General features: G+C 37.1%; 2 protein-coding genes across 6 annotated transcripts in view; both read right to left on the bottom strand.

Annotated features, from left to right (window-relative positions):
- Positions 1-21,975, bottom strand: part of LOC125240989 (formin-binding protein 1-like) — a 70,958-nt gene extending 48,983 nt beyond the window's left edge. For all 5 annotated transcript variants that reach the window (XM_048149234.1, XM_048149236.1, XM_048149235.1 and 2 more), the window contains exon 1: positions 21,778-21,975. In XM_048149234.1, coding sequence (XP_048005191.1) covers positions 21,778-21,801 — 24 coding nt within the window. In that variant the 5' untranslated portion in view covers positions 21,802-21,975. The remainder of the gene's footprint in view (positions 1-21,777) is intronic.
- Positions 21,976-22,123: 148 nt separating this feature from the next.
- On the bottom strand, positions 22,124-25,715 carry LOC125241637. The gene is made up of 9 exons (XM_048150203.1): positions 25,550-25,715; positions 25,295-25,466; positions 24,015-24,202; positions 23,712-23,864; positions 23,450-23,627; positions 23,026-23,239; positions 22,785-22,918; positions 22,510-22,599; positions 22,124-22,275 (listed from the first exon to the last, which is right to left on the bottom strand). The coding sequence occupies exons 1-4, from the start codon at positions 25,713-25,715 to the stop codon at positions 23,713-23,715; spliced, it is 678 nt and encodes a 225-aa protein (XP_048006160.1). The 3' UTR covers positions 22,124-22,275; positions 22,510-22,599; positions 22,785-22,918; positions 23,026-23,239; positions 23,450-23,627; position 23,712.
- Between the last annotated feature and the right edge of the window lie 611 nt (positions 25,716-26,326).

Below are 26,326 nucleotides of genomic sequence, written 5' to 3'. Positions count from 1 at the left end.
CAATACAAGTTTTACGGATTGTAGGAGCCGGCCCCAGCATACGACGAGTGTAGTCTTGGTAGGAGGCGACGCGGTTTCACGCCGCTAACGAGGGCAATGTACTAAGCTCCCATACCCGTTTTTTGTGCAGATTAAACTGTCTTGCCTTGGGATTCGCACAGGAACGCCTGTTGGCTCTCGTTGACACCACGATAAAATAAAAAACCGGCCAAGTGCGAGTCGGACTCGCCCACCGAGGGTTCCGTACAAACTTTCTTTCAAACTACCTAGTAAAAATAATCTCATATTTTCATATAACTCTAATGACGACTAGAAGACAAAAGTATAGGCACTAATGAGTATTATTGTGTATAGCGCCATCTCCCGGTCAATTTGCTAACTAATTTGCGCGACCTGGTTTTTCAGGAATAATTCTTTATAATGTTAACCGATTTAAACAGTGTTTACTTTATTGGACAGAAGATGGTTTACGTAACATCTCGTATTAATTTGAAGTACGATGTACATCCGCAAGGGTGGGTAAATTGAAAGTAAAAATCTGAAAAGTTTTTTGAGAATTAAAAAAAAAGTATTTAGAATACAAACACGATTATATTTTTCCTGTAATATATAGCATAAAACCAATGTTTACTAAAATTTTCATAATTTTTCGTTGGTAAACTTCGGAGATAAGGGGGGAACGGTATTTTTTTTTTACATTTTCCTTCAAAATTCTTTTTTTCCACAACAAAAAAATTATAAAAAATAGCTTATTTACGTTCAATTTGAGCTCTTTCCAACGATACCCCACTTGACCTAGTAACTTGAAATTTACAGTTTGCCCCCCTTTCATTTTGGCCATTTTCTACAATTAAAATTAATATATTTAAAAAAATTACACTTTCTATTTGTAGAGGTTTACAATGTTCACAATTATTCCAAATTTCAAGTTGATAGCATTAGTAGTTCTCGAGATATTTAGGAATGTGACAGACGGACAGACAGACGGACAGAGTCGCACTATAAGGGTTCCTGTTGTACCTTTTTGGTACGGAACCCTAAAAACAATGATAAATCACTTACGACAAACAGTACCAATATGGTTGATTAGTAGAACAACAACTGCGGACGGCATCATCAATTAGACGCTAGTGGTATTCAATACATTAACATTATCCAAATGGCCCTGGGTTGACGTCAGCATTTGCCGAAATCTCGCTCACAAGCTATTTTGGTTTCCAGAAGCGTCCATAACACGATGAGTGAGCTGGTATGTTTGGAATTTTCAAGTAGTCTGGAAGGAGTGACCAATCATAAGATTCCTTTGGAGTACGCGCCAACGGAATACAATTCGACAGAAAATGTTTCTTCGCTGTTTGTTATTATTAAAAACTTTGCTGAAGTCTGTCAAATGTGGAGCTCAGAGTTCCCACGAGACATCATTCGATGCTCGAGTGAGTAGATTCAGCTAAAAGCAAACACATTAACAGTGATTGCTTATAACCAAGACGCTCTTTGTCCAGGCAAAGTGGGAATATAATATACAAATATATGAAAACTACGATCTGTTTGAATGCATATTAAATTTGCGAAAAGACATTCGAGACTGTACGACACTAAATCATGTGGAAGATGAATCATTCGGGTGTAAATAAAAAAAGAGCGTGCTTCAATACGAATGAAAGCGAAACAACTGGGAGGAATATGAGAGAATCGTATGAGCACGAGTGCATTAACCCAGTAGCGGACGTTGCTCACAATTAGACTGCCTAAATGTGCGCGCAGGTTCCCGAATTGCCTGCCATTGAAAGAAAGTGAGTAAACAAACTAATTTAAAAGCGTTAATAGTATAATCTAGATCTACGCTCTCACGCGGGGATACTCATGGAATCGGTTGGTATAAAACGCATAATTTCAAAACCTAAATAAAACAGTGGTAATGTAATGACACTGCTACATAATGAACGGCATTAAAATAGTATACATTAAAATACAATAGCGGAAAAAAGGACATTCGAAACGAGTGGCGATAAATTAAAAAACCGGCCAAGAGCGTGTCGGCCACGCTAAGTGTAGGGTTCCGTAGTTTTCCGTATTTTTCTCAAAAACTACTAAACCTATCAAGTTGAAAACAATTTTCCTAGAAAGTCTTTATAAAGTTCTACTTTTGTGATTTTTTTCATATTTTTTAAACATGTGGTTCAAAAGTTAGAGGGGGGGGGGCACACTTCTTTTCCTTTAGGAGCGATTATTTCCGAAAATATTAATATTATCAAAAAACAATTTTAGTAATTAAACCCTTATTCATTTTTAAATACCTATCCAACAATATATCACACGTTGGGGTTGGCATGAAAAAAAAAATCTGTCCCCACTTTACATGTAGGGGGGGTACCCTAACAAAACATTTTTTTTTTCACTTTTTATTTTACCACTTTGTCGGCGTGATTGATAATGATATACATATTAGTACCAAATTTCAGCTTTCTAGTGCTAACGGTCACTGAGATTATCCGCGGACGGACGGATGGACGGACGGACAGACAGACATGGCGAAACTATAAGGGTTCCTAGTTGACTACGGAACCCTAAAAATGACCGAAGGGAGGTTTTTAATCGACACGAATGACAAAAATCCTCTTCGCACATGTATTGTACGACGTTTTTCAGTACGTCAAGTTTCGACCTGAAAAAAAATGTACTACTTTGCGCGAACCAGTGCAGAAAAAAACAAAAAATACATTTTCATGGTGTTTGATAAGTAGACGGAAATAAATATCGAATTAAACTAGCGACTGAATGGGCTGGAATGATGTCGCATTTCCACCCTCGAAATAACCTGAGGTCGTCGACGACATGTGGCATGACAGGGGGACAAACACGGTACATGTTTTAATATAAGCACGCGACCACGAACGAACATGTCAACAAAAATAACGCATTTCTGTAGCCATATTTAGTTCCTTTTCTAAATCACGTCTTTCTTCTTTCGGAGAAATACATGAATTCAATTCTTAATAAACGAGAATTTGAGGTCAATCTGTAAGCCCTTTGCCGCAACTCATTTGTATGTACATAAAAATAAATGGAAAATTTCTAATCTGGCGAATCGAGCCATAAATTGTGTTTTTAAAGCTTATACAGTTAGTGTAGCCGTTGTGAGATCAGCGTGCATAGCCGAATGGCATTTCTCCGACGCCAAACGAAAACGAAACGCCGCGCCAGTTTGTCCGGCTCTGTCGCGACAATACGCACGAGCGATAGAGATAGATATCTACTAGCGTTTCGTTTCGTGAGCGTTTCGTGAGCGTTAGTGCCATTCGGCTACGCACCCTGAACAGATGCTTGCGAATCAAAGTGCGTTTTCACAAAAGGAGCCAATTCAATGCGCTTCTACCTGCAGGCTGCTTCAACCTGCAATCACTCGTTGAATCACAAAACGAAGCTCATTGCCCCAATGCTACAACAGGTGACGCATTCACTGGCTGCACCCGTACGCGCATTGCCGGCTGTTATACACAATAGAACCTCGGTTTTCTATTTTAGTAAACGATATTTTAGTTAAATATATTGTATTTTTTCGTTTTTTAGTATGTGTATGTATTCAAAATAATACGCGTAGTAATTATGGTATAGCTAATATAATAATATTGTATAAAAAATGTAACACAAACGAACATCGAGCAAAGCCAGGTACCTCGTCGACTTTATTGTTTATAACATAACACAGCATATTTTAGCCGACAGCGGCGCGGATTAGATTTGCTCTAAGTACGTTCCTTTCACGTTAGCAAAGAGCCTTGAGGAGTAATCTCGTTAAGCAGCTGCGCAGCTCACACGAATCGGCCATCGAACATCGGCCGAGGCGAATTCTCACGGAATGCGCACAATCAAAATCTTACGGAGGAATTCCCACCTCGCTGGTACATCAACATGCGCGCATTGTTTACGAAAATGAATCATTACACCAGCGATGCAGGCATTCAACTGTAAGTGCGTCAATTAAACAGAAAAGCTAATTTTGAGCCTTTTTATTTACTTAAACTTTAAAACTGAACAAATGACGAACTTCATAAAAAAAACATTATCTTCCATACAGAAACATTAAAAGTTGGTGAATTGTTGGTGAATTGGCGTTAGTGACAAACGTAAGACGCGCCCCAGGTGGCGTGGCGGCGGCGGGGCGCGCGCCGCGCCGCTTGGTGGCGCGCCTTACGTCCTTCCTACGCTGGCGTGAAAACCCTCCGCGAAATTTTGCTTCGTACAACACGTCATATTTCAAGTATGAGCAACAAACGGAAAATAGCCACAATTCTCCTGAAATTTAATTTGCTATGATGTAGGTTGCTAAATCGGTATGGTTCATTAATGGCAAATCTAATACGGGTATTAACTCTGGGTAACGTGGGGAACGTGATGACTCTGTCGAAGCGATGCGCTTTATTAATATAACCGCCTTTACAAGTCGTGAAAACATCTTTAGCCGGAACCTTTCACTCTGCCATCGCGTATGACGTAATGTACAAACTACAAACTTTGAAAACTAACAAAGCGCAGTAAACTAACACCAGTGACTGATTGGAAGAAAGCGTTAGTATGAGTATCGTTAGTGAAGTAAGAACGAGTGAAGCGAATCACCCACTTGGGGATCGAATCGAGGAGCGGGGCCTCTAGCTACTATTATTGTTGACGATCCGTGGCGAACTATTCGCAACTGGCTCTGTCGCGCCAATATGGAAGAGCGATAGAGAGATACGAAGCGTCAACGATTGTACTCTTGCCCATAGGCCCAGTGCAGCGTAAGCGGCGACGCGCGACGCCTTGCTTGATACCGCGCATCACGACGGCATACTCCAACACTTTCGCTGTTCGTCACCGGCCACTGGCCAAACGGGAACAATGCGGCAAACCGTTCGACAGGAAACTAACATAGGAATGTCACGAATAACTATGACGCCAAGACACCGGAACGACCGTAGCAGAAATACCAGTGTTCGGCTATTCTACCTACTTACTCATACAAGCGGTGATTGAAAATACTGAAGTGAAATAGTAAAATATTTATTTCAGTGAGATTCAAGTAATTATTGCAAAATATTATAATAGAACAGGATTTTATTGAAGTTGTCGGTTCTAATATCTTAAATTAGGAGCAAGATCCAAAGATAGAATAAAATTGCTAAGTGTGTCAACCGACAATAGAAATCACGCGTGTAACGAGCGCTATCGTATCTCAGAAAGCCAGTTGTAGACCCCTACGCAATGAGACTCTCGGATAAGATCAATGTACTCTCAGGCATTTGTATATGCCCAGCCATTGCGAATTAACTGTAATATTCATACTTCGTGTCGTAGATGACACCGTTGTTTGAATATTTGCGATTGTATAGTTACATTAGTGTACATATATTAAAGTGATGCATAATATAAACAAATAATATATCGAGATAGCTATCAAAATTCAATCGATATGCAAGCGCATCGCGTTGCCTAACGAAGTGGCAGAGGGGTATAACCGGGCCCCGGGCCGGCAGGCCGTCTTAAGAGGTTGCGCCATCACATGTGAAGAAACCGCAAAATATAATGCCATGGGAACTGTACGCATGTAACCGGTCTAATCACGACGTCATCGAGACCACCAAACAATTGAGTACACATGGATTATGTTTTCGACTTAATAGAATATACAACTGACAGGCAAGTATGGTCGCGCGATACATGATAAAACATCTGGCCGTCCCTATCGCACTACTGCGCGACCATGCTTGCCTGCCTGGTATAGCCTTACAATTACAACGTATTTGAGAACAACTCTGTCCACTGTAGGAGACAGGGGGTAGGGGGGTTGATTAGTAACAGACACAAAAGGTTACTCACACAAACAAAAAAGTCTGTGTCGAAACACGAAAACCGGCCAAGAGCGTGTCGGGCCACGCTCAGTGTAGGGTTCCGTAGTTTTCCGTAATTTTCTCAAAAACTACTGAACCTATCAAGTTCAAAACAATTTTCCTAGAAAGTCTTTATAAAGTTCTACTTTTGTGATTTTTTTCATATTTTTTAAACTTATGGTTCAAAAGTTAGAGGGGGGGGACGCACTTTTTTTTCCTTTAGAAGCGATTATTTCCGAAAATATTCATATTATCAAAAAACAATTTTAGTAAACCCTTTTTCATTTTTAAATACCTATCCAACAATATATCACACGTTGGGGTTGGAATAAAAAAAAAATCAGCCCCCACTTTACACGTAGGAGGGGTACCCTAAGAAAACATTTTTTTCCATTTTTTATTTTTGCACTTTGTTGGCGTGATTGATATACATATTGGTACCAAATTTCAACTTTCTAGTGCTTACGGTTACTGAGATTATCCGCGGACGGACGGACGGACGGACGGACGGACGGACGGACGGACGGACGGACGGACGGACGGACAGACAGACATGGCGAAACTATAAGGGTTCCTAGTTGACTACGGAACCCTAAAAATTAACATAGGTATTCTCGTTTTGACGCACACTAATATATATCTATGTATATGAATTTTTGCACATTGTGCAAGGTTATGGCAGTGATAAGTTACTGCAAGGCCAGGCCAGTTATCTATGTCCTAAGAACTATAAGGTTCTAAGTTGTCAAGAATAGTGTCTGAAATATTATACTAAGTAGCCATTTGCAACAAGATCGATTATTTCAAAGAGACGTGCGACATCAACTATTTATTTTATCTTAGGAGTCGTGTATTGTATCATCACAGATTACTTATAAATGATAGAAAATGTTCAATAATAAAACGGAAGCGATAAAGCAATTGATATACATATTTAGAACACCTTTTATACGTCCATATTTAAAAAGTTTCATTAAGCGCGGCCACAATTAGAGCAACCAGGCAATGAATGCATTCGATATAATCCCGAGTTATCCCTGTGTAAACATTTAAAATAACGAGCAGACACGATGCGTCTTGAACTCTGCTTTTAACGACTACGTCGATGATGCGTCCGTTAGTTCAGGATAGATAAGTTCCCGATACCACTATCTCGATTACTGTCACACGACTCTACAGTCCATTTTATCGTCTAGCATGAGCAGATCCTCTATAGGCCATTTCAAACAGATTAAACTATCCGATCCTTGTGACATAAAGGAAATTGCGGTGCAAGAAACTGTGTAGTTTTTATATCAACAGCGGAGGGGTCACTAGGAAATCGTGCAGGAAAGGAAACCTACAAACCTCATTCGGTGATAAAGCATGCAAATGAAAAATGATGTAATAAGTGGAACATTACCCGGCGGCTATTCGGACACCGGACGGTCACTAAACGTAACCACGTTACTCACCTGAAACAAAAACAAACATGTACATTAGCGTATTATTTTGCGAGTCTAATTGGTATTTTTTCAACGGATGAACGAAGGGCAAAGATTAAAAACATTAATCATCGCCATGTGCAGACGACGCGTAGGAGGTTTACGAATGTATACCTATTTAATGTAAAGTGTATCGCAAGTGAATGACCTCGAACTTGAGCAGTGCAGATAGCTAGCGAGTGTATGTGTAAACAGAAGCGCTCTGGTAAATGAAATTCCTATCGAGGAAAGGCGCGCTTCCGCATGGAGCGTGGAACACACGTGCCGGCCGGAGAAATCTGGCCGCACCGCACGGCAATATCTCCACACCGACGCAACGCACTCCTCACCGCTATAACACAAATTCTTTTAATCGTAATTACCCAAATGGCATTACTGTGACCGGCTATAACCACCTACTTACCTAAAATTAAATTAAATGATAATAATATAAATGTACCAAATCGTATAAGTGTTTATTGTTACCAGAAGTAGTTATCCTTACAAAGTTAGAAAATTTTAGTTGTTAATGTAGATACTCTAAGGCAAATAATATGCTACATTATCTACAATACAGCAAAAATCACAAGAATGACAATAGAGTTGGAATGACTCGAAAGCATAACTCATATATGCTTTGTTGATGTAGGTATAAGGTAATTAGTTAAACAAAAACAATATTTACTTTGTCAAAGCATTAGCGTATTAGCAATGCCAAGTGTTACTAGGACAAGCACTAGTCGACGTGAAATGATCGGTATCGCGCAGTGATACCATCTGACAAACAAGTCTTGAGCAACTGTGTCTGGCAATCAAGACGAGCGCTGTGCGATGCAAGCGAACCGCACCGCACAGCTTCGTCAGGCTCATGTATTTGTATTCATGCAGTGATAACCTCTGCCGACTTAGCCGAAATGACAATTGTTAACGCTGGACGCCGATCGAAACGCAGTCCGACTCTGCCGCGCCAATACGGAAGTGGGATAAAGATAGCTAACTACGTTAATGATATTATCGTAAGCGTTTGTGCATTTGGCTACGTACCTACCCATCAGGAGAACCAATGTATGACCGCAAGGATCACAGCACAAACTATTTCACAAAAAATGATTTGATTGTGAGGAAATACCAGTGAACGTAGCAATATCAACTACAGCCCAGTTCACGCGTCATACTTGCAAGCTTCCCGTGTCAAACAAGTGAAGACTTACGATAGTAACGGTCGGCAAGTAAACGGCTTTACAGTACGTTGGCCGAGTTACCACATATTTAATGTGAGCCGTTAAGGTCCGTAGTTCGATTAGGTCAGGTAGCCTTATGTATGACTCATAAGATCATTAATTACCGGTATAGGTACCGTCTGGCTATTTTGAATCCAGTCTTTTTTAAAGTATACACCAAAATAGTTACCAGCGAGCCTTTTCGAAACACGCTTACATGTGGTATCACATACCTTGCTATGGAAAAGCACAAAAATAATAATTATGTTCATAATTATAGAAAGGCACGATGAAACCAAAGTCATCATATTACTATTTATTTCATTTTAATTACTTAAAAATCCATAATGAAACGTATTTAAGTAGACACTAATCGTGCGTAGTTATGTATCATGTTATGAAAATAAAATGGTCATTAATACCTTCGATTACGCGTTCAGAAAGAAATGTTTAAGCCTAATTGCATAACACGCCCGTAACATGATTATGACAAAATTCCTTTAATACATATTAAACACTCGTATCCGCTTTCTAAAGGCTAATTTCCATTTTATTGGTCGATGACATAATTAACATAAGCGAGAGTGCGCGAATTCTAGTTCTCAACATACTAAGCAGTAGGTAGTTTCGCTTTTAATTCGTTTGAATAAATTCCGGTGACTGGTTCTATTGAGTAATAGACATTGACCTTCGATTTGTCGTTGAGAATTCACGTGAGAAAGTGTTATTTTTCATAACATCACTTAGTTTTCTTTAAATAGATTAGTAATTATAAACGTTGCTCGTAATGGTTTTACTATTTTCACACATAAATATAGATTATACAAAAAAAAAGAACATTCAGTCGAATTGAGAACCTCCTTTTTTTGAAGTCGGTTAAAAATTAGATATGTCGTAGGACCTAGTAAAGTACGTTTTATGTTTATTGCTGCACATTTTGTACAGATGTTATCTCTTTACAAACAATGGAGATATCAAGGTATATTTTGTATTTTTAATTACTCTTTATGCTTCTATTTATTAGATAACATATAATAAAGGTATGTGAAGGTCCACGAACTAACATCTGTCAACATAACCACACGCCGGTGAAAACGTGGAACTTTCACATGACACTTAAAAGTCGCGTTCACATTCTGTGATTATGTAATAATGCGAAATCCTCCTCCGAATAAACGAAGATACTCGTACTTTTGACCGATATTACAGAGTCGAACATGTGTGTAGACATTAAAAACAGACAGTCGGACATTACCATAGAATATAGAACTTTTGCTTGTTGTTTTCCCCAAGAAGCCAAATTGAAACACACAAGGTCGAAAGATATCTGAAGGGAAACCCGATCAAATTACTTTTCCTTTTTACAAGCTTTTATTCTACTTGCCTTGTTAGTATGTTAGTGTACGTCAAAACGTAGAAGTTAAATATGACCCACTTCCCGGTTTCCGATTGAGCTGAAAATTTGCAAAACATATGTAAATCACATATGTCAATCAATATGGTTTTAGAAACGTCTCGGAGAGCAGTAGATGACTGTTGAAATAAAGGTACAGTCGGCAATAAAAGCTTGTCCTAAAAATGTTTTTTTTTTTGCAAAAAACTTATTCTTCAAGACTTTTGCAAGTTAATGAAAATTAGGTACCTAATACTATTGTTTCCAAGGACGCCGGTGAGTATCAAACAGTTTCATCAGACCGGAAGAATTATTACGAAAATTGTATAGTTCAAGTTCAAATAAAAGCGAACAAAGATGACGATGACGTTTTTAGGGTTCCGTAGTCAACTAGGAACCCTTATAGTTTCGCCATGTCTGTCTGTCCGTCCGTCCGTCCGCGGATAATCTCAGTAACCATTAGCACTGAAAAGCTGAAATTAGGTACAAATATGTATGTCAATCACGCCGACAAAGTGCAAAAATCAAATATGGAAAAAAATGTTTTATTAGGGTACCCCCCCTACATGTAAAGTGGGGACTGATATTTTTTTTTATTCCAACCCCGACATGTGATATATCGTTGGATAGGTATTTAAAAATGAATAAGGGTTTACTAAAATCGTTATTTGATAATATTAATATTTTCGGAAATAATCGCTCCTAAAGGAAAAAAAAGTGTGTCCCCCCCCTCTATCTTTGGAACCATATGTTTAAAAAATATGAAAAAAATTACAAAAGTAAAACTTTATAAAGACTTTCCAGGAAAATTATTTTCAACTTGATAGGTTCAATAGTTTTTGAGAAAAATACAGAAAACTACGGAACCCTACACTGAGCGTGGCCCGACACGCTCTTGGCCGTTTTTTTTTTCTAGCACGACATTCAGTAAACAGAAAACTCCACCAGTTCAAAATATGTTATAAGTGTCACAAGTACCGTCGTCGTATGAAAGCCGTCACCACATACGAACATACTTGAGAAAGTTTCACGTTCTCGAAGCAGTAGCAATGTACATAATACGATTATGTATAAGTAGTTCCTTCCTTATTAATAACTTAATACTGGAAGTAGTTCCAGTTCCAAGACCTTTATATTTTTCCGGCGGGCCTACATTTAGTTACAGAATGCAGCCTACATTGTGGAGACTTATATAAAACTATGCATACTACCTCTCTATAGGAACGGTTTTTTAACATTGTTGTTTTATCACAATGTAGCGTTGCGTGTAAATATGGGCGAGTTTCGGAACAGCCGTGCAGCCGACGTAGCTGAATGGCAATCGTCGACTCCAGCCAGACGCCGAGAGAAATGCAGTCTGGCTCTGTCGCGCCAATACGCAAGAGCGATAGAGATAGACAGCTACGAAACCGATATTATCATGAGCGTTTGTGCATTTGGCTAAGTACCCAGAGTGTAGCAAGCGTACACCGGATCAGCTAATTGCACCATTGCCTTCTAATTGCCGCGCGCCTCACCTCCATCGAGCTCATGCGCATTTTTTCTCAGGGTCTCGCCAGCCAGGCAGTAAGCTCGACTATACTGTAGGGTTATTGTCTACAGCGACAAGTGTATCACTGACTCCTGCTTAGTGTCAGTATACGTACTTGTTTATCATTATTGCGATCTCGTTCCGGTGTAAAGGGAAAATAACTTTACGTGGAGGTCAAAATACTTACAATTTGTGTGGAAAGCAAGAATCGTGGGCTGCAAGGAGACAATATGTATGATATGCAACGATTCTTCTCTTTCCGCATATACTATATGTCGTGAAGAGGAAATGTCAGTTGCAAAAAAACTCAACACAAGTGCATCATAGTACCTACTGTTTATATCACAATCAGTTTGTATATCTGAGTTGATATTCTTTATTATTAGATGTTGAAAGTTTCAGTTGATAAACTTCAATTAATTTTATGGGACGCTCCAGATCGAAACAACGCCGTATTGATCAACAATATGAACACCAAGCTGTTTAGCCATAAAAATGTATGAGTAACAGAAAGAGCGAGACTATCCACTGACGTTGATTATCCTGAATAATAAAGCCAGTCTCGGGCCAGTTAAGGTGATGGTGTAGGAGGGTGGCAGAACAAGCTGAAAATACAGTGATTAGCATTCAAAAATATCGTTCAACTTGCCGGTAAGCCCAACCTTGGAATTGGCAAAAGCTTTAAGTTATGCGCTATAGAATTGAATATTGCTCGATCGGCTTGTATCGCAGTTTTATTCGATAAAGCCAGAAGTGACTATAGCGTCTTTATCCACATGCGACGTTGTTGTGCGAAGTGCGCGATATCTTGAGACCAGCCTTGCGTATTCTCGTCGAACCGGTTTTGTGCCTGAGTCCGACTGGACCTGCCGCTACCACTCGCCAAATGAGGCGCGCGCCTGCATTGCAACAAACAGTTCATGCTGGACGTACGCCAGTACCTAAATCTTTAGTAAGCATTATTGCAACGTTACCATCTAAAATAATGCATGCATACGTTCCGAGGCAGCTAACCAGAACGCATACCTCGATTGCATGATAATAGTGACAAGATATTGCAATCTCCTCTTTCTATCAGATATTAAATGACTACAATTTTTTTGCCATACGATAAATTAAACCAATAAAGTAGATATTTAGATTTTGCAACTAATACTGCTTATATTATGAAGAACAGTTGGTAAGGCAAGAAAAACAACCCTGCACAGTCACTAAGCGAGTATAAATTACGAAGAAGGCAGGTGTGGCAGCCATCTAGATATTTTTCAGGGTAGCGCAAAGGTCACGTCTGTGTTGGTAATCCGATACTAGTCCAATTAAGTAGGGAACACTCAGGGGCCCCGCCCGTTTACTGTAAATAGCTCTTTGTTTGGCGGAATTAAACGTCGACCTATTTACAGAAACAAAAAACAAGAACGAATATAGAACAACATAGGTACATGTAATACAATGTACAAGTAGGTATTGAAAGTAACCTTTAAAAATCGTTTTTGCTTTGCATATTTTTGGACGATTATGACAATTGGTTTAAAATACGTTAAGAGCGCGTTTTGGTGATGAGATCATCCGCTCGCCAAGTACCCATAATAGGCCGAGACCTTTTTTCTGGCGGCCCACAGGCGGACCACATTGTCGACTTCCTTGCACAGAATGGCTTAACTAACACAATTTTTCTACTGAATAATGTCAATTCGTTCAAGGAAGGCGATACGCGGGGGCTTCGCGTAGAATAGTTTGCCAGAATCGATTTGATAAACTATACAGTGAGTGTAGGTGTACCCACACACGATTATTTCGGTAGTCTTTCTCTAATAAATTATATTTGAAATGAATACCTACTTGCTTCAGTAGATTATGTCCGACCTTCGTATATTGGATAATAAATTATGTATGTACCGTATAAAAACCGCATCCTAATTTGTCAGAATTGTCTGACGATACACTTATTTGGTCAATGACTATTTCATGCAGACTACTTAAAGAAAAACTGCCAATAGTTTACCAGCTGGCCAGCGCCGTCGCCAAAACCCATCCATTTCTGGTTTATATTAAAATAGTGCACATTGTGAACGAGACCAACATAGGTGACACACTGTATGGCGATATCCAGTCTTCTTCTTAGCCAACGCGATAGATGCTTATAAGAGCAATTTTTGTACGAAGAATATCTACTACTTAATTTAAATGTAGAGGTAAGCAACAGGTAAGGTCACGGACTTTAATTGTTGATTCACTTCTAGCTCATTTTATACTGGTCATCTCATAGTTAAGCATAGTTAAGCTATGACATTCCAGTATAAAATGAGCTAGAAGTGGATCAACAATTAAAGTCCGTGACTGTACCTAGTAGTTTCAGACAGTTTTGTCGGTAATGTGATATGGAGAGAACCACTACACTCTGAATTTGTGCCACGATAGTAATCAACCATCGTTGGTACATACAAGACGTTGTTTTGAAAACAACAACTTTACATAGTCTATAGACATTTGCAGTACTAGGTACGTTAATGTTTATAGTTGCATTTCGATACAATACACATTAGTAATATAATTGTAATATAATATAAACTAAAGCGAGGAGAGGCCTTTGCCCAGCAGTGGGACACAAAAGAGGCTAATTAAAAAAAAAATATATATATATATATATATATATATATATAAACTATTAGAATACGGAACTAAGAAGAGCATCCCTATCCGTAACTAACGAAGATGAAAATTAGTTATTTAATAAAAAATTGATTCAATTATTAGTGTTTACGTTAGAGATGAGTAATCACTCATATTTTTATATTTACAATACAAAAACATTCTCTGAGTCGCTTTCTTGGTTGTGTTGTGTTGTGTGTCCAATACGTCGAATTTGTACATAACAAATTCGACGTATTGGACACAGACATCTTTACGATTGAGACCACAAAAAAATGACCAATAAATACTTTTTGTTGGTATAACTGTACTCTCCGCAGATATGTGAATTCGCCTAATCATTGGTAATAAAAGGCGGTGCCACAGCAGAGATTGAAAAAGTAATCAACGTACCTAACTGTACAACATTTAAAAAATGAAGCTAATGGTAGGCAAGGGCATGTCTTGTGCTTTGAGATTCCGTTTTAATAACTTCGGAGGTAAAAATTAAGATGTTACACGCAAGGTACTAGACTAAGTTATGGTCGTTGCTGGTACGATAAATCAAACCATTTACATACCTTTAATATGTAAAACATGAAAAAGGTATGGCTTACACAGTGTATCACTTCAATTTCATATTAATCCATAAAATCTAACCTTTTTTTTTTGGCACTGAAAAACAATGTTCATTTCATAACAGACCTTATATAATGTTTCATAAGAACCACTGTGGGGGAATACCCATAAGTCTTTCTTATATGTGGCAGCCTTGGTAGCACGTTGAAGATTTTTTTCTAAGTTACAAGTGTTACAACTTTGCAGAAGTTATAGTATTTAGTATTATTGACGACCGGTCTATCTCAGCGTGTAGTGACCCTGCCTGCTAAGCCGCGGTCCTGGGTTCGAATCCCGGGACCGGCATTTATTTGTGTGATGAGCACAGATATTTGTTCCTGAGTCATGGATGTTTTCTATGTATATGTGTATTCTATCGTTGTCCGAGTACCCGCAACACAAGCCTTCTTGAGCTTACCGTGGGACTCAGCCAATCTGTGTAAGGATGTCCTATAAATCTATAATATTTATTTATTTATTATGTACTTGGTGTGGCCTACTAATTCGGTTCAGTTGAAGAGCGTGCCAAAACGCGGATAACGACTAAGAGATAGGAACCCTAAATTCGATAGAAGCACGAACTCCTAAACTCTTCAATGAAGTGAGCTGTTGAAAAATACACCATTGACAGGTTTTTGTACACTTTATAATGGTAGAAGTTGAAATTTTGCTCCTCTGTCTTATTATGTATGTCATTGCGCTAAAAATGTATTTAATGCATCTGGGTAGGTATATAGTCTGTTTCTGTTTTAGCTTACATTTGCTTGATAGTTATTTTGAAGATACAATATGCTAGACAGAAAGATGGAGAATGTAGAGCGTCGCAGTATAAGAACCACAGACAAGATTTATTTAAGATCTTTGGACAGATTTACAACGAGATTGCTACAATAAATATCGATATCAACACCGCAGAGCATCTAATACTTTGAGAAAGCCGATCATATACAACGTCTATCAGACTGTAGCCACTGCAGTATCCAGGTCGCGTTACGAAACATAAGCGAACTGGTTCAGGGACATCGCACCCAATTCGATTGTGTAACACCTGCTCTTTATTCTCAATTTATAAAAACATAGAAAACTAAAATATTCAATAGACCCGAGTGTTTACAAACAAAACATTTCGTCGCATAACTGATAGATAATACCTAAATAGTAAATACACAATGTCAAGCACATCTTATCTATGACATTATTATCTTATCCTAGATGTACTATCAACCCAACAAGAAGGTATTAAAGTCTTAATCACAGTAATTCGCGGCCAAGATAAGACTGATTAGTCATTTTTGAGCACTGCAGTAAAACTGTTAAAAGCGATGCTAATTTAAACGAGAACTCATGAATTATGTATTAGTACATAGAGGTGGTAAGTTACAAATGTTCTCATTTCACAACTAGTCAACTGGTAAGTACTCTAGTCTGAGTGGAATGCGGGTCGCCATCCAGCAGCCGTTCGTAGCGGCCTGGCAGGCCGGCGTTGACCACTCTCGCATACATTACAAAACGGATACTGCAATATCAATACCGGCCGGTTATGTGCGTAGAAAGATCAACGACCTGTCTATAACCTACTCAATCCCTACGAATAAGTATTATGACCTCCACGTAAACTTATTTTCCTTTTGCACCGAAACGCGATCGGTTTCATATTTCATTGAGCAAACTTAATAACTTAATGGAGGTGTAAAATTACTCGGATTTAGAAACAATAATGGTCTTTTATTTCATTGAAACTATATTCGCGCACGAGCAGGCGCGTCCAAGGCCTTTTAAGGTGAAACTTTCCAGCCATTTCCACACAGAAGCATAATAATTTGAAACAGCATTACCACTAAGGTTTGGGCATGTTTCTCTCGAATACCGAGGCATTAATCCCAATCGGTAATAAAGTATAAATACAGGTACAATCCCAAGAATATTTTTACTATTTGACAAAGAATGACTGTCGGGAACTCGGGATGCTCACGATTTAAAATCAGCATTGTGTATACAAAACGCATCGCTGAGGGTTCCGGCCATGCACGTATCTGTGGACCGTATCTCAGCAGTATGAGAGTACTTTATATCTACACAAACAATCGACGCAAAGGATCCTCTACGGTCGTAACTTTTTCGTTCCGCTCCTCCGCCAAGGACATCCCGTCTATTTTGCAACACATATGTGTAGTATGTATGGTTAACATTATTGTTTTCTGCTTGATCTTATTAAACGAATATCTTATTAAACGAATATTTTGGTCCATTTTAATGTCTCAATTCGATGACATTGCGGTAGAATACGAAAGCTAACCGAATTTCAATTCTGACTGTTCAGTAGAAATTTCACACCAACTCTTATGAATTTATTTAATACGCATATATAATTTACATTTTGGTTTAGATACGATGTTGTTTTGCAATTTCGTTAACAAAAAATATTTAATTGCTACAAATTTACACATGTACTTTCTAAGCTTTTTTGCTCCTCTTACTGTAATTTACAGATAATAGGTAAGTATTCGTTACAATACCTAATTGAAAGCAGTCGGTACGTGTATTAGCACACAATATACAACAGATATTATTCAAACCACGGACCATTGTTAACTCTGTTCGGAACGGTCATGAATCAGAGTTGATATAATTAATTCATTATACATACTAGTCCATAATTACATACATGTACCCAGGGTCTTCATTTAAATTAGAAAAGGAAAAATTCTATCAACTATTAGACATAGTTGTAGGTACAATCGAGTTCATAAATATGTGTACATTTTTTCACCTTGTTGCAACGAATTAAGGTGAAGAAATGTACACATATTTATGAACATGACTGTACTATCAGCTGCAAAAGTGCATGGAGAAATTATTAATGAATTCATTGATAAATTCGCCATGCACTTTTGCAGCTGATAGTATATTGACTTTTCCGGTAAATATATGTCAATTTAATTTGTAGAATCGAATTATAACCAAGATATTTTCGAATACAACCTCTATTACCTAGTAAATTAACAATGCCCTTATTCTTCAGCTTTAGTAGGAAAAAAGCAGCTTAGAAGTCTTTGAACGCTTTGAGCCAATGGCGTCTCTGACGTCAAATCTCAAGTACCTAACCCAGTAAAGAAAATTACTCTGAACTTTGGAAGGAAAAAAACATTAATTCTGAATAGTTAACCTGGAATGCGAGACCTCGTTTTGTTGATGATACATAACGTAGTCATGTTGGGCCAACTAATTAACCTGTAAGATGATACCAATGACTAAGACAACCGTAAGGTGTCGGGAATTACCTAATTAGATTAGTAATTACAAAGGTTCATAAAAAAGCCAATGTGTCTTAAAGCCCTTAAAGGGGTCTTAAGAACTTGGCCGAGGACCTCGAAAACTGACGTCTACTTTAAATCAGGGGCGTATATACCCTAGGGCCAACCAAGCCGTCCCTTGCAGGGGCGGCAAAGCAGGTTTTTTCCCGAATTAATACTTTATCGCTGTTTAACGGGGCGGCAAAGCTAACTAGCCCGGGGCACCAAATCCTTAAAATAGGCTTCTGCTATGAATTCTAATAAAACATTGAATTTATTGTGTTTGTCTTATGGCTATACTCCTTATGATGTTATGTTTACAATTTCATAGAAACAATTGATAAAATTGGATTCTATCATCATGACATTAGTCCGAAAGTTAACAACTTTCAGACTTTAAAAAATATCACGAAAATGCTTCTTAAGAGAACTTTTACGAAGAAGTGACCAGTTCGTACCTAGTTCATATACTAAAGCTAAAGAAACTTGAAAAACAATAGTGTATTGGCGCAAATCCTTGAGGATCGACGTATTAATCCATTCGAGACATGACACCGGAGCTGTCACGCTGCGGCTCAGTCACGAACATTATCTGAGAACAGAGGGCCTACCGCGAATCACGTTCGACGTGTTGCCTCTCTTCCGCACATACATATGAATTGAAAGTGCGCCAGAGACGCAAAACGTCGAACGTGCTTCGTGATAGGCCGGCTGATAGGCTGCAGGAGAACTTGGCTCCTTAAACCAGTGGTTGGCAAAGTACGGGCCGGGGGGCATGTCCGGCCCGCCACTGATTCTTCAAAATAGTGTATGATATGGCCAGCACTGTAGGAAATTTTTGGTGTAATTCTGGCCCGCCTCTAAAAATTCCTTCATATGTTGGCCCTCAATGAAAAAAGTTTGCCTAAATAACTTAAAAAAATAACAAAAGTATCTCATTACATACCAAAACACACATATGTATTCCTGTTGTAGATTTGCAAAATAAATGATATCATTATGAGTTACCAGTTCATAATTTGATCAATTGATTATTGTTCATGTTGTGAAAATGCTTTGCATTGAATGCATCTGATAACTGTTTATTTAAAGTACAATACTATGAATAAAAATTAGAAGAAACAAATCTTGTCTTGTTTCCGTTTTGAAAGTTTTTTGGTACATTCCCAATATTGGTCCCAATATGAAATACACAACCCTGATGCAATCTAAGCACAGGAAAAAAGATTTATTATTATTATTTAAGCTTTATTCTTCCATATAAACCCTTTTTGTTACATTATATTTATAATTGCTGTTTGTTACATTGTATTCTTTAAATATGTTCTATTTGTGCTTCTTCCTTGGTGTCATTTTATATGGATCCCTGTATGAGGTAAAAGTCTCCTCTAACCCTTGCCATTTATCTCGATTGGTGGCCAGCTTCATCCAGCTTGGAAAAGAGATTTATAATAATAAGTTAATGGAAAGGAATGTCTAGAAAGACTGAGAATTGCAAGTTTTTGGGCCAAACTAAAGAGAAAGTCATCATTGTGATATATCAAAGTTCATACAGTGGCAGAGAGAAGAACAGGATAACATTTACATACTGAAAAAAGTCTTCTACGTGCTCTTACAATTATAATGATGATTTCTTTTTAACAAACTTCTTTACTGAAAATAAAGAAGAAGGAGGCCCTATTACTCCGAGGCTTCTTTTCTTTGTTTTAAAGGACCTACCTCCAAGGTAGTCCCATATTAATCTGGAGCTGTTCTATATATAATACATGAAGAGATGAGGGAACTCCTCAAATTTTAAAAACACATGTATGGTGATTTCGGTGTTTTCTTAAGTAAATCAAGTAGTTTCTCTGATGATTGTTCTCTTTGAAGTCGGTTGTATTTTTTTGTAACACATGTTTATTTTTGGTATGTTTTATCCCCTAAAACACTACTGCTATTCTTAAATTAAAATAATGGTATGCAAAGTTCCTGTCTGTTATTAGGTGTAATGTGTTCATCATCCACTATGAAATAGTGTAATTAACCTTGGTGTCAAATATTTTGTTTAGTAGTCAATTATCATTCATTTTGCAATCATAACAAACATCCATACTTAATATTATAAATGGGAAAGTGTGTGTGTCTGTTTGTTTGTCCATCTTTCACATCAAAATGGAGCGACAAATTGACGTGAGTTTTTAAGTGGAGAGAGTTGAAGGGATGGAGAGTGACATAGGCTACTTTTTGTCTCTTTCTAACGCGAGCTAAGCCACGGGCAAAAGCTAGTGGTGTATATTTAACAAAAACTGCTTATAACTTTTCATCAACCATGCTTAATATCAATGCCGGTACAAAGTTACATGTTGATTTGTCATATTTATTTTGGCATAATGAGCTAAATATTACATGTATTAATATTAAGGACCTATGAAATTGAAGGGTTAACTTCATTTCTACTACACCATCACCAAAATAAGTAAAAATATGTGGCTATCAAGTACCAACTGTCATCTCCAGATATTATTGAAGACTAGCTTTTGCCCGTGGCTTCGCTCACGTTAAGTTCGAAAATTGCGGAATACTCCATACAAACTTCCACCCCCCATTACAGGGAAGTAAGGGGTTAGAAAGGGGCAAAAAGTATAATCATTTTTCCTCAACAGTCAATACTTAATACCATAGTGGGCATACAAATATTATACAAACATAACTCACATACATAATTATATAGATAAACACAAGCATGAGACATGCCATTGAAACATGAGTCGCCACCATTAACATTGCAAACATGCACAAAGCAGCTGTCCCTCTTCCACAAGTTATTGTAGAAAGTGAGGAGATCAGGAGAGCTCTTTAGTGCTTGCAATTAAAAACCACACTAAACCTCATTAACTACATATCAGTGGCGGCTGGTGAAAATTTCTGCTAGGCAACACTGAGCAAAAAGAAACCTACCTTTACATTAGGTACTTTACTAGTAATCAATTTTAGGCAAGCCTATGGGAATCGGCTCGTTTGGATTAGCCGGTGGCTGCTATTTATTTAAGGTGGTTGATTATGCACAAAAGTGCCACTAGCTACCTTTTCAGTTCTTGCACCATAGAATTAAGCTATAGAGAAATATAAATCTGGTGACAAAATTAGATAAATCTTAAACCTTGAGCCTACCGCGATTTTCTTATAACTGCATCTCTACCTTCTCTGTTCAATCGAATAAAAACATAAAAAGAGTATTATATGTATGCAACTGTCTTACAAAGACATAGTTCATGTTTTGGTACACAGAAATTAATGATACACTACAAAGACCAAAACAATTAGCTAAATAGCTTAAGCAATTAAGTGCATTGTGACAATCCATCCATTCCAGAACCAAATTCTTAAGTCAATTATTTCCAAACGTTGAGCTTGTACGCAGTACTACGTTGTTTTGTTTAGCTAAATAAAAAAAAACACATAAGCCAGTAAATCACCTACAAACACGATTGCCATAAAAGTACCACCAACAACTCCCACGAAAATACCATGTCAGGGCAAAAGTACCAAGTCTCCTAAATATTACTTTCTAGTCGTTCTACTATGCAGACGCATTCTGGATATTTACGATAAAAACTTGATTTAATCACATAACAGAGCCTGAACGTATAAATTCAATGTTTTCTTGGATTTTTCACCTATATTGAAACGGGATAACTCATATGCAGACGGCAGTAAACATTAAATAAAACAATGTAAATTCAAATGCAGTAGCTAACTGAACTTGCGAACATTTGACTTACCCAAAGCTCCGTGCCCCAATTCATTTTCACAGCAGTGATTTTAACTCACTCAAACAAATAACACATTGAAACTACACTCACAGTTTCCAGTATTTTAAGTAAGTTCACGGTATTAATTAAATTTTATCACTACCACCATTTCAACACATTCCATAGAAAAACATGGCTGACGAATGTGACACAGAAACTCGCTGCACCGCTGACTACCGTGAAGTGAAAAGCAAATTAAACAAAACGAAAGATTACCCACTTGTCTATGGATAGTGTTGCCAGCAAAAATACTACCGATGTTTCAGGGTAATAAGTGAGAAATTCAGTTTTAGTAGTTTATTTGATTTATAAAAACAATAGAAATACGTAAAGACTGTATTAATAATGTTCTGAGCTAACCAACTCATTTGAAACAAATATTTTTATGTGTCGTGGACCGCTTTCGTTGCGTGGCTGCAACAAAGATCCATCTGAACCTCGACGAACTAATGCACTGCGCCGCATTTCCTAAAATATAAACATTGATTATTTCGGTGCGGCATTTCTCTAACACTATTTAGCACGTCAGCCGCGTTAGCTGGAGAGTGGAGACCCGGGTTCGATTCGCTGCTTCGCCACCGGTGGGCTTGAACGCTTTTTCTTTAGTGTATGGTTATATATTTCAGTTTATTACTGTTTATATGCTAATAATATTCATGGGGTATACAATATACACATGATAAATCAAAAATATGTACTTACTTTTACTGGTTCCATAATCATATGATGACTGGACCGTCTGGACGTCGGAGGACCAGTAATTGATGAAGTTCTGGATGATGGTAATGGACTCTACAACAAACCAAACAAAAAATTAATTGATAAAAATTATGTAACATGTCTGTGAGAGAGAGATAGACAGCGTTTTCTGCACTTTTAAATAATTTGCATATTTCTGTTGCCTCAGTCGATAGCATTCAATGTGGTCCAATTGTTATCATAATCAAAAATGTATTTTACAATAAACCTTATTATACCTTTATCATAGGAACGAAGCTAAAATCGGCAGGTAATGGTTGTGTTTGCATACAATAAATGCCATCCTCTGATGTAACCGATACTATAGAAGGACGAGCTGAGAGTTGCTGCGCTAACAGAATTGGATCGGCATCTGTAATATAATAATACAATTTATGATACATTTCCATTACTTCAAATGACTTTATATTGTAAGTATAATAGACGTAATGGTATATGTAATATAACTTGACAAAATACCTATATTCATCCCTTTAGCTACTCTTCGAGCTTGTAAAACTCTTCCGGCACTTCTTCTAAATCTTATTCCCTTTTCTGCTTCTCTCCTTAATCTTTGTGCTGCAGCAGCAGATTCACCTATAGCCATCGCCATTGATGACATTCCAGATCTTTTGAGATTAACATCTATCAAGTAACTTAGGCAAATGGCATTCGACAAACTATGATCACTGGGCTAAAAATATAAATTATGAATACGTTATAAAACCATAAAGGTTACAAATTAATATGTTCAAAAATGTTATACGTATATTTGTAATTTCATTATTATAAAAGACACACCAACAGTACATAAACAAATCAAACAATATAATGTGATGTGACTAAAGTGGACACCCAATACACCCATAATATTTATGCACCAATAACATGTAATGTAACTTACGGAACCAATATCGTTCACACTTATATCCAAGGCTCGTAAAGGTGTTTTAGCTAAGCCAATAGCTCTAGCTAAAAGTTCGCCACAAGTTGGAGGACTATCAGCACTCGTTGTAGACCAAACCCCAGCTGGTGCTTTGGTTAGGGGCATTGCATTAATACCACATCCCGATATATTCAACCTTGAAAAAAAATATTATGAGAGATTATTTGAAGTAGCTATCTTAATTATTTAAAGTAATGATATTTTTGGCGGTGTAAAATACTTTACGATGTTAAATTGCACCCTCTGGCAATAGTTACTGCGATGTGAGCTATGCCTTCCGATCCAAGCCTGGTGTTTAATCTTAAATCTAAATTTCGAATGCTGCATGTAACATGATTCAGTGCATGTGCTATACTTTCTATTCCTGATGGACCTAAAACAAAACAAATTTTACAAACGTCTTACTCAGATCACATTGACAGAGAGATATCGAAAGAGTATCGTGATTCGTGTATATTTTAAATAAGTAAAGATTTATAAATACTAAGCTTCACGTACGAGTTAAGTATTTGCATATTCTTACCAAATACATTATCGGCTAAAATAAGGCTTCGTAAATTTTCATGGCGCAATATAAACTTGGCTATTGAAGCGGCCCCTTCATCTGATATTTTGCAATGACTAAAGTCCAAAGTTTCCAAATTTTGACTATCAGATAATCCTCGTAAAATATATTTAACCCTTTTACAATTCATATCACTTCTAGTAATCCTGTAACATGAATATTATTACCATTACTAATATTATAAATGGGAAAGTGTGTGTGTCTGTTTGTTAACTTTGTTAGTCCGTCTTTCACGGCAAAACGCCACAAATTGACGTGATTTTTAAGTGGAGATAGTTGAAGGGATGGAGAGTGACATAGGCTACTTTTTATCTCTTTCTAACCCCCCACTTCCCTAAAATGGGAGGTGGAAGTTTGTATGGAGCATTCATCAATTATCGAATTTGACGCGAGCGTAGCCGCGGCTAAAAGCTAGTTAATAATAATGTAATAATAAGTGTAAGCTAGTTAATAATAATGTAATAAGTGTAATTTAATTATTTGAGTTAAATATCTACCAAATGAAACCCAAAAAATGAGACACCAAAAAGACTTACCTCACTATTTTAAGTTGAGAACACTTCTCTAAGCCACGAGCTAAACTCTTTGCATCGTTATTTGTAAATTGAAATTGATCTTTGCGATATTCTGTGTCTATATATCGAAGTTGATATGTAATATGCAATTCGACCAAATTTGATAAACTGCCCAAAGCAGCGTGGAGAGATATGTGGTCTAAAAATTATAAAAGTCATGTTGATTGAATGGTGATTAATTTATACTTATATCGGTAGCCCATCGTAACCAGTGTAACATGTTAAAAAAATGTCATATCTAACAAAACTATCATAATTATGCCATAATTTCATAATATTAAAATTATTATTGGCCAAGCTACCCGGATGTGTTGAACTAACAATCTACCTCTCGTAAGAGTTTCGTTTTTCTTCGGAGGTTTAGTGTCAGATTGTTGTTGACTAGTAATTAGATCAGCCATTTCAGGTGAAACCGTTCTTTGTATAGGAATATCGGTCGGAATCAAGCTCCGGATGCTCAACGACTGTATATACGGCCCACATAGCTTCACCAGAAGAGTTACCTGTAAAAAATAACTTCTGAGTATAATAAAATTAAGTAAATCCATAAAGATAAATATCTTTAATGTTTCATTTCTGGTTACCTTTTCTGGGTCGTATTGACGAGGGTTCATATTTTCCAAAATATCTGCATAATGTTTTTCCATAAAAACATTAATCCACCTTTTTTCATTTGTTATTAATGGTGAATCGGTCCATCGCGATTTATAACACCTTTTCCAAAATATATCGTTTTTAATGTTATCTACCAGGATTTGCAGAGGTACTTGAGTGTCCAATATTTGTAAGAATAAGTCCTTATCTTTCGCAGTAAAATGCTCTAACTTTGGATATCCTGCAAAATTAGACAATAAGTTACAACAGAAATATTTGCAATAAGTATGCTAAGTATTCCCAAAAAATAACTTTGTTACATACCCCTCCAATTTTCACTTAGTTTTTGAATACAGATTACTGCAAGTGTTTTTGGATGATTAGAATCCCAGTCAAAAGATTCTGACACTATTTTTCTATCTGGTTCAATATTGTACGGCGGCTTGTAAGTTAAATAAGTATTTACGTTAATACTTTCTTGCAACTTCATAATGAATATAAAAATATATCCCAAAAGAAATGCTACTAGTTATCATTGTAATGATACAACAACAATGGGAGGTAAGTATAGGAAATTAGGTTTATTTAATCTTTAAGTTCGTTGCTAAGGGTTACTAATGTTACTATCATTACTATAGGATAGGGTAGCTTGTAGCGTGTACCTATTGTGTTTATATGATTTACTGTATATATTGTATGTAATTTGCAATACCTAATTCATGTATGGCCTTAACTACAGTTTAGCCTATGGTCAGATCAAATTTTTATTTCATTTATAATGTGATAAGTACTATTGGTACTATAGACTATCAAGGAAATCTAGTGACTAAAAAATGATGGCAAGTGTGAAAAATGTAGGAGCGAAATTTTTTCTCCCTAATTTTACATTCGCGCTTTTTTTAGTGACAAGATTTGCTCGACAGTCCAAATGACAGCTGTATGCATTTTCATCATTTATTTTTCATCTCCGAATTGGGGTAAACTGATTTGCTTGCTGGTAATACTACCAGAAGTAATTTACAAAGAATATGAGTAACATATAATTAAAAAATCAAAGTATAGCCACAATTTAGCAAAAAAAATGCTATAATTATAAAGCGA

Source organism: Leguminivora glycinivorella, chromosome Z, assembly GCF_023078275.1.
Source record: "Leguminivora glycinivorella isolate SPB_JAAS2020 chromosome Z, LegGlyc_1.1, whole genome shotgun sequence".
Classification (NCBI taxonomy): Eukaryota; Metazoa; Arthropoda; class Insecta; order Lepidoptera; family Tortricidae; genus Leguminivora; species Leguminivora glycinivorella.
This window is presented reverse-complemented; position numbering and strand designations above follow the sequence as displayed.